The 18,087-nt window shown below is 55.6% G+C and overlaps 8 protein-coding genes across 8 annotated transcripts; 3 read left to right on the top strand and 5 right to left on the bottom strand.

Moving 5' to 3' along the window:
- Window positions 1-1,168: 1,168 nt before the first annotated feature.
- B0T15DRAFT_428463 (DNA glycosylase) lies at window positions 1,169-2,615 on the bottom strand (the record flags this gene model as incomplete). The annotated part of the gene is made up of 2 exons (XM_062865688.1): window positions 1,690-2,615; window positions 1,169-1,623 (listed from the first exon to the last, which is right to left on the bottom strand). Exons 1-2 carry the CDS (start codon window positions 2,351-2,353, stop codon window positions 1,169-1,171), a joined length of 1,119 nt encoding a protein of 372 aa, XP_062723698.1. The 5' UTR covers window positions 2,354-2,615.
- Window positions 2,616-5,420: 2,805 nt separating this feature from the next.
- On the top strand, window positions 5,421-6,917 carry B0T15DRAFT_391650 (Anp1-domain-containing protein; the record flags this gene model as incomplete). The annotated part of the gene is made up of 6 exons (XM_062864599.1): window positions 5,421-5,593; window positions 5,665-6,293; window positions 6,348-6,395; window positions 6,449-6,529; window positions 6,587-6,724; window positions 6,772-6,917. 6 exons carry the CDS (start codon window positions 5,421-5,423, stop codon window positions 6,915-6,917), a joined length of 1,215 nt encoding a protein of 404 aa, XP_062723697.1.
- Window positions 6,918-7,718: 801 nt separating this feature from the next.
- B0T15DRAFT_522972 (cytochrome b-c1 complex subunit 7) lies at window positions 7,719-8,626 on the bottom strand. Its single transcript, XM_062868660.1, has 2 exons — window positions 8,320-8,626; window positions 7,719-8,180 (listed from the first exon to the last, which is right to left on the bottom strand). Exons 1-2 carry the CDS (start codon window positions 8,433-8,435, stop codon window positions 7,922-7,924), a joined length of 375 nt encoding a protein of 124 aa, XP_062723696.1. The 5' UTR covers window positions 8,436-8,626; the 3' UTR covers window positions 7,719-7,921.
- Window positions 8,627-9,579: 953 nt separating this feature from the next.
- B0T15DRAFT_508437 (mitochondrial carrier domain-containing protein) lies at window positions 9,580-10,795 on the top strand (the record flags this gene model as incomplete). Its single annotated transcript, XM_062867722.1, has 2 exons — window positions 9,580-9,931; window positions 9,993-10,795. The coding sequence occupies 2 exons, from the start codon at window positions 9,580-9,582 to the stop codon at window positions 10,793-10,795; spliced, it is 1,155 nt and encodes a 384-aa protein (XP_062723695.1).
- Window positions 10,796-12,923: 2,128 nt separating this feature from the next.
- Window positions 12,924-13,739, bottom strand: B0T15DRAFT_410067 (merozoite capping protein-1; the record flags this gene model as incomplete). The annotated part of the gene is made up of 2 exons (XM_062865367.1): window positions 12,924-13,227; window positions 13,426-13,739. Coding segments are annotated over 2 exons (618 nt in total), but the record flags the coding sequence as incomplete, so codon positions are not given.
- Window positions 13,740-14,747: 1,008 nt separating this feature from the next.
- On the top strand, window positions 14,748-15,477 carry B0T15DRAFT_391431 (NADH-ubiquinone oxidoreductase; the record flags this gene model as incomplete). The annotated part of the gene is made up of 2 exons (XM_062864588.1): window positions 14,748-14,810; window positions 14,962-15,477. 2 exons carry the CDS (start codon window positions 14,748-14,750, stop codon window positions 15,475-15,477), a joined length of 579 nt encoding a protein of 192 aa, XP_062723693.1.
- Window positions 15,478-15,787: 310 nt separating this feature from the next.
- Window positions 15,788-16,480, bottom strand: B0T15DRAFT_392809 (uncharacterized protein; the record flags this gene model as incomplete). The annotated part of the gene is made up of 1 exon (XM_062864661.1): window positions 15,788-16,480. One exon carries the CDS (start codon window positions 16,478-16,480, stop codon window positions 15,788-15,790), a length of 693 nt encoding a protein of 230 aa, XP_062723692.1.
- Window positions 16,481-16,989: 509 nt separating this feature from the next.
- Window positions 16,990-17,891, bottom strand: B0T15DRAFT_392496 (uncharacterized protein; the record flags this gene model as incomplete). Its single annotated transcript, XM_062864636.1, has 2 exons — window positions 16,990-17,789; window positions 17,840-17,891. 2 exons carry the CDS (start codon window positions 17,889-17,891, stop codon window positions 16,990-16,992), a joined length of 852 nt encoding a protein of 283 aa, XP_062723691.1.
- Window positions 17,892-18,087: the final 196 nt, after the last annotated feature.

Raw genomic sequence — 18,087 nt, 5'->3', positions numbered from 1 at the left:
TTGGCGACGAAGATCCTCTGCGCCCAATGCACTCTAGCCCACAGAACACCGCAACGTCCCGTCTTGGACGCGGGTGGCCTCCTGATAGAACTTCACCGAAGAGCTCGACTTCTACCTACATAATCTCCCTGCTGATACACCAAGCACATCACCATCCTCGCTGTGCCTTCACACGAGCCTCCTAATCAGCGCATTCCGGGTTCCCTAGCGACTAGGTATTCCTGTTCACGGATACCTAGGTATGCTCTGTCCTACGCTTTGTTAGTTACCCCTAAACTAGCTTCGCGGTGCTTGCTATGAACTCCGACCTGGATATTAGTCTACACTATTCTTCTACCTACAACATGATCATGACAACGCCGACAGGTTTGTGACGTACCATCCACCAACGGACGGGAAATCTGTGTGCGCCATGGAGGCATGCCCTTGTGGAACAGCCGTGCGCGGCCTCTATCATGCTTGCGTAAGCTGCGCTGTCCATGTGCCCGTGGTCCCAGTTCTCGCTCTGTGAATAACTGCATTCTCGACAAGCCAACGGAAGACACTCGATCGATCATCCCTGACCTTGACGAGGCTTGTTGCTCCTATCAGCGATCCTGGCCCCGCCTCAGCGACGTTCCTCCGCGGCACAATAACTACCTAGGTAGCTGTATTCCTGTGATAACCTAGCATCCGAGTGGGCCAGGAATTCGCAGTGCCGTATCGGCTTCTAAGGGGAAGGCGAGCGTCGTCTCGCCAGTTTCGCGGTAGTTGCTCTGATTCTAATTGATGGGTGTACCGTGATGTACGAAGGGGCCAAATGCTGACCCTATTGGTGACTCAGTCACAGACTTGAGACATACACGTACCTAGTTACAGCAATTCACCACCAATCCGAGCTCGGAAGGCCATGACGAGGCGTACGGTAGGTAGGTCAACTAAGACCTGTTGAAACAGACCTAGACGTTGGCAACGATCGACAGAAATTCCTGCCAACGGGTGTCGCGATGCTTCTGATGATAAGCTTGTTTCCTAGTGACCCCCCTGTTCCCACCCTGACACCGGATGGTCCGTTTGAGAGACTTCAGGTTTGTGACGTGCCCCAAGGAGACGGCACCCAAGAGCAGTCGTACGCGCATACACATACCACGGTGACGGGATCCTGCACACACCCTCCCCCGCCAGCCGATCACTCCAAGGTACTGATATCTGTCTCCTCGACCCTCCACATATACCACATAAACACGCTCCGGAAAGGCCGAAACCGCTCGCTAATCTCCTCCATCTCCTTCTCACTTATATACTTCCATTTCCCGCCCTTCGCCTTCAGCTTGGCCACGTCCCTGCCCACGAACGCCGCCATCCCCCGCTGGACGCCCAGGTCCCCCGTGGAAAACACGTCCATGCGCTTGAGCGCGAAGCAGGCGAACATCTCGACGCTCCATTTCCCCAGCCCGCGCACCGCCGTCAGCTTCTCGAGGATCTCCTCATATGGCGCATCCGCGAGCATCTGCGCGGTGAGTTCCCCGGAGGCGAACTTCTCAGCCAGCCCCTTCACGTACTCTGCCTTGCGCTGCGAAAGGCCCGCCGTGCGCAGTGTCTCGAGCGGTGTTGCGGCGACTTGATCCGGACGGGGGAAGATGGCTGGGGGGGAGGCTGCATCATCTACTACAGGGCCATCCGGACCGGAATCCTGGCTGTTGTTACTACTGTTGCTGTTGTCCTTGCTGTTGAAGAGTGCAATGAAGCGCGCCTTGATCGACTTGGCGGCTGCACCGCTGACTTGCTGCGAGATGATGCTGCTGCAGAGTGACTCGAATGGGTCGATCTGCTCGGCAAGGCCCTCCGGGGAGAAGATGCGGCAGTGGTGTTTGTCAATGAGCGGCTTCATGCGCGGGTCGACCTTGATGAGGTGCGCGCACGCCTCCTCGAGGATGTTGGCCGTTGTTGTTGTTGTCGTTGTCCCAGCTGTGGGCTTGATCATCTCACGGAGTTTAGAGGGGACAGCGTCGACGGGGGTGGAGGAGATGATGCGGGATGTTTTTGGGGAGCGGAGCAGCGCGTTGGTGCGGCTTGGGTCTGCTAGACGGGTGATTGCTGCCGGTCTCGGTTTCCGTGAGTGAGCCTCCTCCGCGATCAGGCTGACTGGGTTGGGGGTCGGAGTCGGAGGCTCCCCGGCATCCTGTTTAGCTGTTCGTCGTCGACGAGGAGTTGACGGCACCTTCCGCCCCGACTCCTCCACAGTTGCCGAGGCCTGTGTTGCGGCTTTCCGTTTACGAGATGCTACCGGAGGCGGCGGTGGTGGTGCCGGGTCAGTGATACTGCCGTTGTTGCTAATCAGCGCAGCCAGGCGTGCTGATCGTCGTGATGCCATAGTTCCAGCTGTTCTGCCTTCGGTGGACGAGTATGTTGTCACAAGTATGCAATGCTGGCAAGTCGAACAAGGAGTGCATCCAAAATCGGAAGAACCCCCGGCAGAAGGCTCGAAAGGAATGGATGGGTTTCCCCCAGGTCGAGAAGGGGGGGGGGAACGGATTGAGGCTGGGCGTGAGGCACACGACTATAAAAGGCAGCAAAACGCGCCCTTCGGGATGTAATCGCGCCGCTGACGCCTGCTCACGTGAAGGCTCAATTTGAGCTCGCCAAACAAGGACACTGTGCCGCATGCAACGCTGGTTTCCAGGTTCCGGAAGCCGCCTGTCGCCCCGCCCCCGCCGCTTCTGCAATAGCAATTCGGATCACGCAAGAACCTGTCTTAAATTATCGCAGGTAACTATTACCTAGGTATGTAATCTGTAAGTGATTCCATACCGGTTTCAAGTAAATATCCCATTGCTCTCCCCAGAGGCATCGCATCATTAGTATCCAAAACGCCACTTTAAATGAGCGTTGGGTGCTGATGATCAACTTCCATTCTTGAAGTTTGCAAGTTGACACTACACCTCCTCCAGCATATTACACGTTAGCGTGGTACTTGCCCCACCCACTATCCCATTTTCAGCATACAGTTACGTCAAAATCAGCATACAAGTCACTTTTCTAGTACTTTCCATAGAAAAGTGACCTCCTTCAAAATCCGTTCAGCCGACCCACTAAAAATCCATAATCTTCGACTTACATGCGCATCAGGAACACCATGGACATCGACACTATTATCAACCACAACCAAGACCTACACAAGTCGCCCTGCGCAGAGCGTTTTTACCGACTACATGCAAATAAGGCCAACAACCGTACAAAACACTGGTTCCAACAGGCCACTAGGTCCCAGGACCTATCACGTGATAAGAAGGTAGGCACCTTGCCTACTAGATTACCTACCCACCTACCTATCTTACTAACTCTCTCTCTCTCTAATAGATTGAAATTCGAACCTTACACAAGCATGCCGGCTGGGACTATTCCACTATTGCGAAGGCTACGGGCACAACACAACGGCAAGTGCAGCTTGCCCTGCAGGGTCCTTTGACCCCAAGGAAAAAAGGAAGGGTTGGGCCCCGGCCTGTCGTCAAGTCCCCGCAAAAGAACGAACTGATCGAGTTCCTACGGTCCGATCCGCTGAACCGCAAGCTTCCTTGGGCTGATTTGCGGTACTATATTCCAGGTTTCGAGCTCTTCGGAGAGCGAGCTATCTCAACGGCACTCGAAGCCCTTGGATACAAACGGACGATTCGACCCCGTCGCATTCAGCTTACCGATAAACACAAAGCCGATCGCCTCGCCTTCGCATACGAACAGCTTTCATTACGCCCGTACCAAGAAGACTGGGAGAATGTCCTCTTCTCCGATGAAACGTGGGCGACCAACAATCCAATGTGGAAGCAATGGATCACAATTCACGACACGGAAGATCCAGAGACCTGGGCACTCATACGAACTAAGCCACACGGGTGGATGTTTTGGGGCTCATTCGCCGGCTGTCGCAAAGGACCTAGCTTCTTCTGGGAGAAGGAGTACGGTGGTATCACTGCAGAGAAGTATCAACGGTTCATCACCCCTTTGGTCCATACATTTTATATAGAGTTTGAAGACATGTGGTTCCAACAGGATAACGCAGCACCCCACGCAGCTCGCGTAACCAAGGCATTACTGACGGCACTTGGGATTGACTACATTGTATGGCCGGCACGGAGCCCAGACCTTAGCCCTATAGAAAATGTATGGTTCTGGATGAAGAATTGGATCGAGGAAAACTATGATATTCAGCGGTTAACCCGGGCTTCGCTTCGCCGGGCTATTCAGGAGGCTTGGGATACAGTGCCCATAGAATTCTTACGGCAACTAGCTCACTCAATGCCCCGACGGCTCAGACAGGTCATTGCAAATGAAGGAGGGAGAATTATGTACTAGGTACTCTGGATGCAGTAGAAAATTGTATGTGTATGGTGGTATCTTGACTCTCTCTTGACTCCTGCAGGGGGTTTGCCAGCTCTGGTTAGTCGGGTGGGGCAAGTACCACGCTAACGTGTAATATGCTGGAGGAGGTGTACCTGCAGTAGCATCAACCCTGCAAGAAACCCTGGAAATACCTCGCTGCAATCGTCGCAACACTGTACGGAATACATACAACTGATAACGTTAGCTTTAGCTGGATTTGACCGCCGTTTTTCCGTGTGTGTGTTTCGAGGGCCGCATCAAAGTTCGCATCCCGCAGGCGGCGTCTTGGCCCGCTTCCCTGCTTCCGCTAACTTCCATATCTGGTGGAAAGTCCCGTCCAACCGCCTCAAGGACCTAACTAAAGGGTCTTCTGTACATGATTGGGCTGCAGAGGTCCGCCCGATGACGCGGGCAAGGCTGGACAGACTTTGCTCTTGCGACCCGGTCATATGTAATGATCAAAAGAAGCCGAGCTACCGGTATGTCTCCCCGTTCATCTTGAACTTGGAGACGGTGATTGCGTGTGTCTGTCGATCGAGTGGGAGGTTGACCATTGGGAGACCGAAATTTCATGCAGCAAAGGAGCTAGGAAGTGGGTCCCGACCCCCCTACTCCGGCGGCTCGGCAGTGGACGCTAATCCGCAACCAAGATTGTGCATGCCTCCTGTCCGCTAGGCTTGGCATCAATGGATGTCTCGAGGGAGAAGCTCTTGAATTCCCACGCCCTTTTCCAGCAACCCAGCGCGGACGAGTGCGGCCAAGTACATAGACGAGTGCCAGCAGCGGACACGATTCGATCTTGCGCATTACCAATATATCAGCAGGCTGGGTCCCTGTTGCATGATCAACTTTGCAGCGCGGCCCGCCGTCGCACCAAATTCCTGACGGCTCTTGACACTTTGCTGTGCCCCCCCACGACACCCCCCCGGTTTTCGGATTGGCGCAACCCGGACCGCGTCGAGGGACGAACGGCGCCGGCGGCCCCGTGTTCTATCAGCCGCGCCCTTTTACGTTTCAAAGCGGTGCTGAGGGCCACCGGCCACCGCGGTCCGCTGCAGCTCAAGATGCTGCTTCCGAAAGGTGGCGTTAGCTGGAAGGCCGCAAGAGCAAGTCTTCCTCCAACGAGGGCGATTTGGGTGCTGTTGACCAGGACGCGTTTCCTTTTTCTCCTCGCCCTCGCCGGCATAATATTATTACTATGGCGTGGGATACGCAGTTCAGCCTCCGAGATGCAGAGGTTGGTCTTCTCTCGCACCATTACCATGCTTGGGACGACCCTCGTCGCTAACGTGGCTCCCTCCGCGGCAGTTTTTACTGTTGGGGACCGTCGAAAACGCCCATGGAGATGACCCCCAACGAGCAAGCTGCATGGACATCACACCTGCGCACTCCCGTCATATTCAACAACCACGCCCCGATAGAAATCAACTCGTCAAGCATCCAATATGTCGATCTGAACCCTATCAAATCGACGACGAGGGCGGTACAAAACAAGGAACGAGTACTCATCCTCACGCCGCTCAAAGATGCCTCCAGTCACCTTTCTAAATACTTTGAGCTGCTCGCAAAGCTTACCTATCCCCACGACCTCATCGACCTCGCTTTCCTCGTCAGCGACACCACCGACGACACCCTTGCTGTCCTCTCGGCCGAACTCGCCCGGCTTCAGAAGCGGCCAGATAACATCCCCTTCAGGAGCGCCATGATCATTGAGAAGGATTTCGATTTTAAGCTGAGCCAGGATGTGAATGACCGTCACGGGTTCGAAGCTCAGGCCCCCCGGCGGAAGGCCTTGGGCAGGGCGCGGAACTACCTCCTGGCCACGGCTCTCAAACCAGAACATTCGTGGGTGTATTGGAGAGACGTGGACATTGTGGATTGTCCTGAGAAGGTCATTGAGGACTTTGTCGCACATGATCGGGATATTATCGTTCCTAGTACGGGCAGGCCCGCAATCACTGTACTTGGTGCATCAGCTAACCGCTTTGTAGATATCTGGTTCCATCGGTATGAGAACGGTCGCGACATTGAGGGTAGATGTGAGTGCTGGTGCGGTGGCTCCGTTACGGGGCTCTAGCTGATCATTTCTAAGTCGATTACAACTCTTGGGTCGAGTCAAGAAAAGCTCGCAAGCTGGCTGCGAGTCTTCCAAAAGACGCGATTCTCGTAGAGGGTGTGTTCGCCATCCCTGAATATCCCCTTTGCTACCCCAGCTAACCGTGGGCCCCAGGCTACAAGAAACATTACGACACCGGGCGAACATACATGGCCCTAATGGGTGACTGGCGGGAGAATAAGGATGAGGAGATTGAGTTGGACGGTATTGGCGGCGTCAATATCCTTGTCAAGGCGGATGTTCACAGATCAGGTGAGTAATGACCGTCTATCCAGCACTTCCGTGCTCACACGATCTAGGGATCAACTTCCCGTGCTACGCCTTCGAAAATCAAGCGGAAACAGAAGGATTCGCAAAGATGGCTAAGCGGGCCGGGTACGGCGTGTATGGACTCCCCAACTACGTCGTTTGGCACGTCGACACCGAAGAGAAGGGCGAGAAATGATGTTCTCGCCGCAGCATATTCCCTTCATGATTTTACTGCATGACAGCCGACGACATTAACCGAAAACAGCAATCTGCGACAAACTGGGGTCAGGCGTTAAAGGGGGTCAACACGGAAATCTCATCTTGGTTTTATTGTTTAGTTTGGGCTTAGCCGCCACAGCGCGTCACCCCGTCTTGCGTGTACCCTTAGGCGGTTTCCGGAGCTTTCAGAATCCGGGCAAGCCGTGTTTTCCATTCTCGCCGGTGTCAAGGGCACAGGGGCAGCGGAGGCGGTGCCTCATTAATGCAATTGCTGGGTTTGCTGTGGGGATGGGACTATGGTCCCAAGTTGGACAGAAGCGAGGAATTATACCCTCTATGTTGGAGTGAGACAATGGCTGCTTCTACCGGGTGTCTGGAAACTATGAGTGGCTGGTTGTGGCATGATCGGATTTGGGATTCTTTGCATCGACTGGCGGTCTCAAAGGTGTTGCGGCCTCGGCATTTGGGCGTGCTTTTCACTTTTGGCGTGAAACGGGGTGCTCTCAATGCATATATTCCCTTGGCTGAAGCTGGAAGATGAGGGAATACTCATATAAAAGCGGTTTGGAAAATCCTCAGCCCAGCACAGCGGTTCTGTGTACATAGCGTCGAAACGCTGAGAAAATGCTGTCAAGTATCAAGTGTCCAGTCTCTAGCCTATGAAGGCCTGGTGTTGCTCTAAGTCATACCGTTGCACTCTGATAATGAACCCCAAAGGGATGTGACAATACCTACCTTAAGTAAAGACGGGAAGGGGAGACCTGACTAAACGAGGAAACTGGGCGAACGGGTTTTTGATTGATGAAGCAATCCAGAGTCTATACACACATGCCGTCTGGTCTCCGTAGAGATGGCAGCTCCCCGTTTCCCCAACGCCTGCTTCAATTCTCTTGTCGCATGCCTCTCCTTTACAGTACAGGGCGTAACCAGCCGGCAGCCTCCTAATCGCCAGTACTCCTTATCTCTTCATTTACCCGCCGCTTAGTGCTTCTTGAGGACGGCCAGGGTATCGAGCTGCTGCTTTTCCTTGGCCTCGGCGATCAGCTGCTCCAGGATGGGCTGGAGGTAGGGCACGTCCTCCTCGGGCTTGGTCCACTCGTTCTTGGGCAGGAGCTTATGTTGCAGACTGAGCTGAGTCGCGCGGCGGATCCGGTAGAGGCGGTCGTATCTCTGCCTGGGTGACAGGCGGTTCAGGGCCTGCAGCACTGTTTCGTCCTCCTCGAGGATGAGGTCGTCGGCCCTGGTGGCGGGGAGAATAAGTATTAGAAGACGTGGGCAACGACGAAGCGATGTATTCGGCGCGGGCGGGGTACCAAGTGCAGGTGATTGGCATCGCGTGTAGTTCGTGTGAGCGCAGAAGGATGTCCGAGAAACCTTACCAGAGACCCATTTGGCGGTAGCCCGCAGCGTTGACGTATGTGTTGGCGACCGGCTTGAGCATGTTCGCAAGCCAAGGCCGCTTGAGCACGAAGCTAATGAGGGACGGTGCAGACATGGCGGCGGTTTGAGCGTGCTTCGCTGGGACGTGGTGGATGCTCTCGACGGTCGTCGACCAAATTGCCGCGAAATCAGACGCCCGCAAGCTCAATTGAAGCTGGGTCGGGAAAAACCGTTGCTGCCTGAAGTTCTGCCTTACGGTAAGGTTGTCAGGCTAGGGTAACGTACGCATCCATATTTCATACAGTGTACGTACGACTATGACATGGTATATTACAGGGTTCGGCAATGAACTTCGCTCATTGCGCCAATACGTCAATGCGCCAAAGGTTCGGGTCTTTGCAAGCCTCGGACACCTGGATCTGCACATCTACAAGCTTGCATCACTAGCATCTACTGCGCGGACATCACGACTTGTGACAACGGGACAAATCTATTTTCTATGACAACCAAAAGGCTCGCGCAACCCCTTCGGCACTCAGCGATAATTGTATGACCCTGAGAAGACCATCATTCATACCAAATCGCTCAGAGACGCCGCCCTCTCATTCAGCGAATAGCTGACGCTACCGACAAAACCCGCGTGCAGCCGACCGGCGCCCATCTACGCTCCCGATCTGCGGTCTCCGACTCTGCAGTCCGCCCGCGATCCACCTGTTTGCCAAGAGCGAGTTGGATTTCGCGTGCAAGTTCCTCTTATCATCGCTTTCGGGACTCTGCCAACGCATTACAGAGCAACTTCGGCCGGGCCTCTGCGCCGCGAACTCTGAGCTTGAAACTTTGACTGTCCCATCTCCGGCACTGTAGTCCATGAGAAGGGGCAATTACTAGGAACCGCCGTCACGATCCCCTGCCTGCGCGGGCTTCTTCCCCGCACATCGGCACCAAAGGGAATCGCAGACGAAACCGCACGGGAAATTTCTCTTTCATGATATCGCCACGGCTGCTGCCCAAATCAAGGAACCAGAACCCCGCGGCCCGTGACACCTGAAATTGCAGACACACCTGCAAAACCGCTGAACACGGACTGTGCCCGTCCCGAAGGCGGCATGTCTCATAACCAACACTCACTCTCCACCCACGGACAACCTACGCCCGCACCTCCAGCGGAATATGGGGTAGCACTACCTCAGTCTCGGGTAACTCAGTCTCAGTCGTCAGACTTGCGAGCAGAGTCGACGACATCACTGGTTGACGAAGCGATGCCAGTCTCCAACCAGCTCACGATCGAGGAGCGATGGGCTGTCAGCGCCACAGATTCGCAGTTCAATGCGCTTTCCGGCGCGATTGGAGGTTTCATGTCGGGCATTGTCACCTGCCCCCTGGATGTCATCAAGACGAAGCTACAAGCACAGGGAGGGTTTACGGCAGAGGGGACGCAGCGTCCAAGGGTCTATAAGGGCTTGTTCGGGACAGCCAACGTCATATGGAGGGACGAAGGGCTCAGAGGCATGTACAGAGGCCTTGGTCCTATCATAATGGGATACCTACCGACATGGGCCGTATGGTTTACCGTCTACAACAGAAGCAAGTTGCTCCTGGGTGAATACCACCGTAAGTGTCGAGAGTTTGGATGGTTAAACTGTGATGTCCAGCGCTAACTGCGGTTCTGCAGACAACAGCTTCGTCGTCAACTTCTGGTCATCGATCATCGCAGGGGCCAGCAGTACTGTTGTCACGAACCCGATTTGGGTCATTAAGACCCGTCTCATGTCGCAATCAACGAGCCACGACCGGACGAAGCTCTCACTCTTTCCTAAGGGTTCGAATACACCAACCTCGCGCCCAACATTACACCAACCATGGCACTACAAGTCGACATGGGATGCCGCGCGCAAGATGTACACCACGGAGGGCCTGCTCTCATTCTACTCTGGACTTACCCCGGCTCTTCTGGGCCTTTCTCATGTGGCGGTTCAGTTCCCGGCGTACGAATATCTTAAAGTGAAGTTCACCGGCAGACCTATGGGGGCAGCACCCGCAGCAGGGCAAGACGACAAGGCACACTGGTTCGGCATCCTATCAGCATCAATAATGTCCAAAATCCTGGCCAGCAGTGCCACATATCCACACGAGGTCATCCGGACCCGGTTGCAAACACAACGGCGTCCCATGCCCGGCCGCGAGTATATGGAGGGCATTGGTGGTGTGGCGCCCGGAATCAACGGGGGCTCTCAGCAAGTGCAGGCCGGACCCAAGTACAAGGGCGTTATCTCCACAGCCCGAACGATGCTGCGCGAAGAGGGGTGGAGGGCGTTCTACGCAGGGCTGGGCACGAATATGATGCGCGCCGTCCCAGCAGCCACGGTCACGATGCTAACATACGAATATGTGATGCGCCATCTCAACCATGTGCGGGCGAGTGGGAAGGAGAAGTTGCAATTGCAACACAGAGAGGGCGAGCTGTCGGGCGCATGAATCTGGGATCGCGGACACAGATCCTCTATCCACCAGGAGCTTTCCAGCATATTCCGTCAGCACTAGAAGCCGATGCGAACCAAGCGATCCTCAGCTTCCCTATCATCCGGACGACATCCCCTTTGGCAGCAGGAGAGTGCCGGAGCGTGTGGCACGCCCACCTCGTGCCAAGATAGACGAGAGGAATGAGGAGAATAGTCTTTTCTTCATGCGATACCCCAAGATCGAGAGGAATAGGTGGTCGATGTAACGATAGACTCGGCGGGCGGACGACATCAACATGCTAGCGGGAGAACCTGAGGAAGGAAGCAGCGGCAGCTAAGCTGTCTCCCTCGGTGCGCACGTTTCGTTTCTGTTTTCTTCTGGGGGCGGGCAATTGGCGTTTGCCGGACACATATTGCGTGCATTTACTTGGTCGGTGGTGGGCGGTCGGCTTTGCTGCATGTTTGGTACGGCACGGCACGGGGTTTTTATCTAGTCCTGGGTTGCACCCATTGTATGTACAATACATATTGTACATTCATGCATTCCGCTTGGCGGACGGCGACTAGGTCAGGAGAAACCATGCCTCGCTTGCACGGTCTAGTGAAGTGTATGTGAGGAGATGGTTAGTGGATGTACAGATAGCAGGTAGGACTGCATTATACAAATGCGAGGTGCATCATATGATGGCACAAAAGACACCACCTGAACAAAAATGCTCTCATGGTGAGAGTATGATATGACCTAGGAGATACCTTCACAGGGGGGATACTATGCAAAGGAAAGCCGATACAATTTGTACACTTCAAATCTCTTCGGACTAAACATGGATAGCGCCACGAAGCTTCAGGCAATTGGCAACCCATTCGGTGTCTTCGGTGGGAATAACAAGGGCTGGGCTATACTACAGGAGTGCTCTCAAAAAGTATGTTATGTACAAGGCCAACATGAATGCCGTGAAACCCCTGCTTATAAAGGTCAAGTCCCTCCATCTACCGCTAATACCCAAACCCGGCCAGTCATACGATACTGTGAAATCACCCAACATTTCCTCGCATTTCTCACTGGACGCCTTCAAAGTGCGGTAATAAACCAGACAACAAAAGATGAGACCCATGCAAAATGGCGAGAGGTAGCATCAATCCGCGGGTAAGTTGTCAACATGCGCATCTGACACGAACACTGGAAAGGGATCGCTAGTGATGCTCATCCACCAGACCGTCATGGCGCCGGCAGCGGCGTTCACCATGGCTTGCGTCCTTTTCATGCAAGTGCTCACATAACTATCTGCGTTTCTAAATGAACACTACCTTGGTGCTAATCTGTCTGGTGTAGGTATACACGGTCTTCAATTCGCGCTGCGAGGATGAATGCGGTGAGTACTACTACATACATATCTGAATCCACGCACTATGTGCAAAGGTTGTGGAGAGCGAGTTCGTTTAGTTACCTTTACTTTCTATGTTGTCCTTCATTTCGTTTTCCCAGCTTCACTGCTTTAACTTTGCTATGTGTCTTGTCCTCTGGTGCGTTGAGGATGTCTGGTTGAGACGCTGACATGGTGATAGAAAGTTGAGCGAGATAATCCACAACACCGGCACCTGCATCAGGAACGGGAGGCAGAGAAGAGACAGTGACAGGCCGGGAAAAAAAAGGAAGGTGGTTGTACAGCATGGACACCATGATGTTTATACAGCGGAATCTGGTTTGAGATGCTGCAGGAATAAGCGGATACTTCTTGAGTCCGCTCCAAAGGTACTACTGTAAACACAGCGGATTGCAACGTTACCTGCCTACGAAACTCGATTCATACCAAACGCCATCATATATACTGCTTGGCCGCTACCTTCCTCAAACTGCCTCGTACACCACCTTATCCAACACAGCACGCAAACCCAACAGTGTGCTCATTCCCCACCACCCCATCATCCAACCGCATTCTCTACTCCTCTTTCTTCTCCGCATCACCCTTCTCCTCGGCCTTCTCCTCCCCGTTCGCTAGCGCAGCGGCGCCCTCACTCTTCTCCTCCTCCTTCTTCTCCTGCGCCTCCATCTCCTCCGTCTTCTCCCCGACCTCCGCCCGTTCCGCCTCCTTCACGGCTTCCTCCACCACCTTCTTCCCCTCCGCATCACCACCATTACCACCACTCAACGACTCAACAATCCCCTTCACAACATTCACCGTCCCCTCGGGAGTGCCAGCCTGCGCAGCGAGCACCTTGCCCGCCTTGTCGACGACAAACACGCCGCGGGTCGTGCCCTTGGGCGCCTTCTTGAGCCCGACGGCGCCGATCAGGCTCGCTTGCGGGTCGCACAGCAGCGGGTAGGGCAGCTTCTGCTTGTCCTTGAAGGTGGTGTTGGCCTTGGGCGAGTCTGTCGACAGGCCGTAGATGGCGAGGCCCGAGGCGCCCGTCAGGGCGGTGTAGGCGTCGCGGAAGAGGCAGGCTTGTCTGGTGCCTATGATTTATGTGTGTGAGAAAATGTTTGTTGGCGTGTGAGAAGAGATGGGGAGGAGGGTGATTAGGATGGAAAGTAGGGGGAATATCTAAGTAGGCTTTGGAAAGGGGGGATTATGTGGCTAAGGCAAACTGATGGGTTGCAAGGTTGCAATGTTGGGGTTCGGGGGCGGAGGATTATATGGGACGCACGACTTACACCCTGGAGTGGAGGCCTTCGGGTAGGTGAAGAGCACTACGCCGGCCTTGCTCTCATCGACGAGAGCCTTGAGGGTCGTCTTGGTGCCGTCGTTGGTCTCGATCTCACCACCGAAGCCGTCGAGGGTGATGATATCGCCAACGGTGGGCTTGCTGGTGGAGCCATTGGCGCTGCCGACGGCTTCAGCCGCCTTCTCCTTGACCTTTTCCTTGGTCTCGGAAGCGATCTTGGCCGCCTTGCTGGGCTTTTTGGCCGTCGGCGCCGGGGGAGCAGCGGGCGCCTTGCGCTTGCGCAGTTCCATAGGCATGATGGACTCGGGAGCTCTCGCGCACGCGCGTGACTTATAAGCTTACAAATTGGGAGCTTAGAGTGTCTAAGGGTGGATATCGAGTACAGCACAGGGTCGCCAGCTAGCCGCGACCACAGCACGGTGGAGTGGAGTGTGAGAGACGAGATATGAGAAGAGAGGATGAAAAGAGATGAAGTTGGGAGCTGGGGGAAGGTAAACAGGAGGTTGAGCTGGTTGCGCAAGGAGCTAGCCAATCACGACGCGGCGCGACCGCCAGAGGAGGCCAGACGGCCCAGACCAGGGGACGGGAGTTCGGTTGCGATGGAGCTCCGCTGCGCCAGAAGCCCAGAGCACAAGCATAGCAAAAAAAGGTCCGTGGGAAGTGCCGTCCGGGGCTCGGGTTACAGGGTGACCTGGAGTCAGCCCGGCCGTGTCAGTCTGTGCGGTGTACCTTTAAACAGATGCAGAAGCAACTTCCAGTAAGTGAATCGCCCAACAGCCGCTGAGGGCGACTCAATATCAGACAATGGAAGCATTCAAACCACTCCAACCTGACAGAGATGTCAACCAGCTTCTTCGAAGCAGCCCCCGTCTATCTTTTCCCGTCGCAACTTGAAACTTCCTTGATTCGACAGTCGTACACCTACGGATTCGTTGGTGGATCCATCTGCTTGACTGGATGGTCATTGGAAGTGCAGGTGAGATGGTGTAATTTCGGCGTTGCGAAAGCCTTCTGCTCCCGTCGCGAAAGAACAAGAGGATTCGGATGGTCGTTTGTGAAGCTGGGGATGTGGTCAATGCAGCCCCTGCAATCATGCGGGTCCAGCCGGGATTCTGTAAGTGGTCAATGCGTTCAATCGTGACCGGTTAAACTCCGGAGCACGTACCTAGGTGGTCGAAGCCCGAACCCTCGCATTGACATCGTTTGGCATCCGGGAGTCTGGGTCGTTGATGTTAGAGCGATTGCACATCCTCCGGTGCACCTAAATCGCGAACCCGACTGCACACTCGCTACCTGCTGCCACCATGGCTTCCAAAGCGGTAGCGACGGCAGCGAAGGCTGCAAGCAACGTTACCAGCATAACAAAGGTAAGCCGGCCTGCAGTCGTCACTCAACTGCACGACTTGAGATTAGATATGCCTCGTTGTCGAAGAGCCGCCATTGGAATCAGCCACTACCTACTCCACCGCATCCTCCCAACAGAACCTCTGGGCGGGCACTAACCCGGCGATCTGCTAGAAATACACCGTCCAGTCAGAAGGCATCTGGGAGCGCATACGCCGCTCGCTCGCGATCGACCCCAACCGGTCCAACGGCGTGCCGCTCAACCCGTACAACCGCAACCCGGCCCCGGGCTCGTTGGAACCGCTCAAGTACGACGACCCCGTAACCGTCCCCGCGGGCGACATCGCCGACAACCCGTACTGGAAGCGCGACGCCCGCCGCAACTACCCGCGCCACAGCGTGATCGGCCAGGCGCAGCAGGTCGCCCTGCTGACCGTCGGCAGCGCGGCCCAGCCGAGGGTGGAGCTGATTGGCGAGGAGGGCAGCAAGGCGCTCGTGGCGGCCGAGGAGTCCGGCAAGGAAGGGGGCGTCGCGCTGTATCTGGAGAACAGCGGCGTCGAGGCGGCCAAGAGGGTGCTTGACTTGACCGGCGGGTTGCCGCCCCTGCCGAGCGGGCAGAGCCTGGCCACCGGGAAGTGGGATGTGCATAAGTACGACCTGGACACGGAGCAGTCTTATCCTGAGGAGTGAGTGTTTCGTTGAGAGGAGACCGAGAGAGGGAGAAAATGCTGACTTGACCCAGGTATCCGTGCAGGTCCTTTGTATAAGGAGTGGGGGAGTGGAAGACGAGCGTGAGCGTGTACATATCGGCGATATGAGGGCATAGAGGTTACAGTTGAAGACTTCATACGCTCTGATGGTGTTCAGCGCATTACAGTGAACGCATTCCGGTCGGAGAAACCTCCCTGGGTGTACATGTCAACCCAGACGCTGCATTCCCTCAATATACCCTGCCCAGCAATCGACATACATCCCCCCACGGGCATAAATCGGCACGCGCTCAAACGTCGTTTAGCACATCCGCCTCCGACGGCCCAGCCCCAGGATCATGCGCCTGTCCAAGTGCATCACTCCCAGTGTCACTGCCAGTTCCCTTCCGTGTCTCCCCTCCTACACCATGCTCTCCAACCATGCGCTCAATAACCTTCGCCCGCCCGTGTGCCCTCCGCAACCTATCATCGAAGTCGTTGACCGCCTCGTCCGTGTTCTCTGTCGACAAAGTCTCCGACTCTACCAGCGCATACAGCGTAGTGATATGCTTCTCCAACCGGGCGTTATCTGGCAACGGCGGGAGCTCTACTACCCCCTCACTTGTTGCTCTACCCCCGTCTTCTAGCTCTGCATCCCCCGCCTCCGCCGACGATCCTGGTGAGGCTAATGGACCGGTTCGCTGCTGATCAACCGAGCCCGGCAATTTTGGCCTTGCTGTCGGTTTGGAAGAAGGAAGACGGTTCGCCCAGACGATGGCCCGCCCCTGGAGCCGTCCGCTCTCGAGAAACTTTTGAAACCCTCGCTCGAGACCCAGCTGCCGACCCTCTGTCCGCCCGGCAACCTCGCCGTCGGCAAGGCCTTGGCTGTACCCTTCGGTGTAGAATTGGTCTTCTAGCGTCAGGAGGGTGTCGAAGGGGTCTGTTGCAGCTGAGGGTGGCGTCGTAGAGGCGGGCGGAGGTGATGATGTGGTTGTTGTTGCCATGGTGTGGCTTTGAGGTGATGTATGTGCTTGCGATCGAATGAGGATTATGGATCTTGTTAAGAGACGAATTGGATGAAGAACGAGGCAAGAGAACGGTGTCTGTATTCTAACCAGTCGGGTCGCGGATGAGTTGCGATAGCGGGGTTGCTTCGGAGAAGCACCGGAAGCACCGAAGCGCGGGGCAAATTCAAGGCCCCGCCGCATCCGGGCGGTGGCAGACGGAACGCCGAAAGCTCCTTATACCGCTCCACTCACCACGTTTTACTGCCAACCTGCGCAACCTATAGCTGTCTTCCTTCCCTTGAATGGGAGGTGACATGGCGTTTCGCAATACGAGAAGCTGTGCCATTAAGCTGAATTGGCCCTTGCTTGACGGCTACTGGTCATCACGAGCTGCCCGGGATATCAGAAGGAGCAGTTTTGCCATCCAAACCGAGAAATAGAGGTGAAGACAAGAAAAGATGAGGGAATATAAAATCTGAGAGCATAACCACCTCAACTCTCACAATCTAATGCAGCATTACCATCCCGCCGTTGGCACACACCACCTGCCCGGTACACCACCCAGCCTCCTCACCGCACAGCATGCCCACGATGCCCGCAACCTCGGTCGTCCGCGCCGGCCGGCCGCCACTCTCCTTGGCCTCCTTCACCACCTCCTCACTGTCGACCCCTTCCCTCGCCTTCATCAGCGGCGTGTGCAGCACCCACCCGTGGATGCCCTCGAGGAACTCGGGCGTGTTCGACGCATACATGGGCCCCTCCACGGGACCCGGGTTGACCGCGTTGACGGTGGCATTCTCGGCCAGCTCGCGCGCCCAGGTGCGGGTCATGGCCTCGAGCGCGGCCTTGGTGCCGCCGTAGACGGACTGCGTGACGAAGCCGGTCGACGAGGAGACGGACGAGATGTTGACGATGCGGCCGGAGCGGTCCCGCGGCAGGTAGGGCTGGGCCGCCTGTACGACGAGCAGCGGGCCTAGTACGTTGACGCGGTAGGTCGCCTCGAAGTCGTCGACTGTGACCGAGGGCAGCAGCGCGTTACGCGCGATGCCTGCGTTGTTGATGATGATGTCGATCTGGAAGTGGTCGGTGCTGCTGTCGGTGAAGTGTTCGCGGGCAGCGCTGATCAAGGCTGCCGGGCCGGTGGCCGTGCCGACGTCAGCTTGGACTGGCACCGCGCGGATGTTGTATTTTGAGGAGAGCTGCGAGGCGAAGGAGCTGGCGAGCTCCGTCGAGGAGGCCGAAGTGTAGTTGATCACGAGGTTGCAGCCTTTGGACGCGAGGTTCTCGGCGATGGCGGCGCCGATGCCTGGTGATGGTCAGCTGCTATGCTCGAAGGTGGATAGTAAGGTAACGAACCTCGAGACGCGCCGGTCACGATACCGAGCTTCCCATCGAGTGGCCGGGACATCGTGGTGTGGAGGATCTCTAGTCTGGCTGTTGCTAGGCGTGTAAGTCGGCAAACCCGACTCTAGTACCTGCCAGTGATTTCAGGGTTAGGCTATGGAATCGAGATGCAGCTGGACCGTCAAATGCAAAATCTGGAAGCTGAAAGTAGCAATATCTGTAGTTCAAGTCAATTCGAGACGAAAGCTTCACATATATAC

Source organism: Chaetomium strumarium (assembly GCF_033439665.1).
Source record: "Chaetomium strumarium strain CBS 333.67 chromosome Unknown B0T15scaffold_2, whole genome shotgun sequence".
Taxonomy (NCBI): domain Eukaryota; kingdom Fungi; phylum Ascomycota; class Sordariomycetes; order Sordariales; family Chaetomiaceae; genus Chaetomium; species Chaetomium strumarium.
This window is presented reverse-complemented; position numbering and strand designations above follow the sequence as displayed.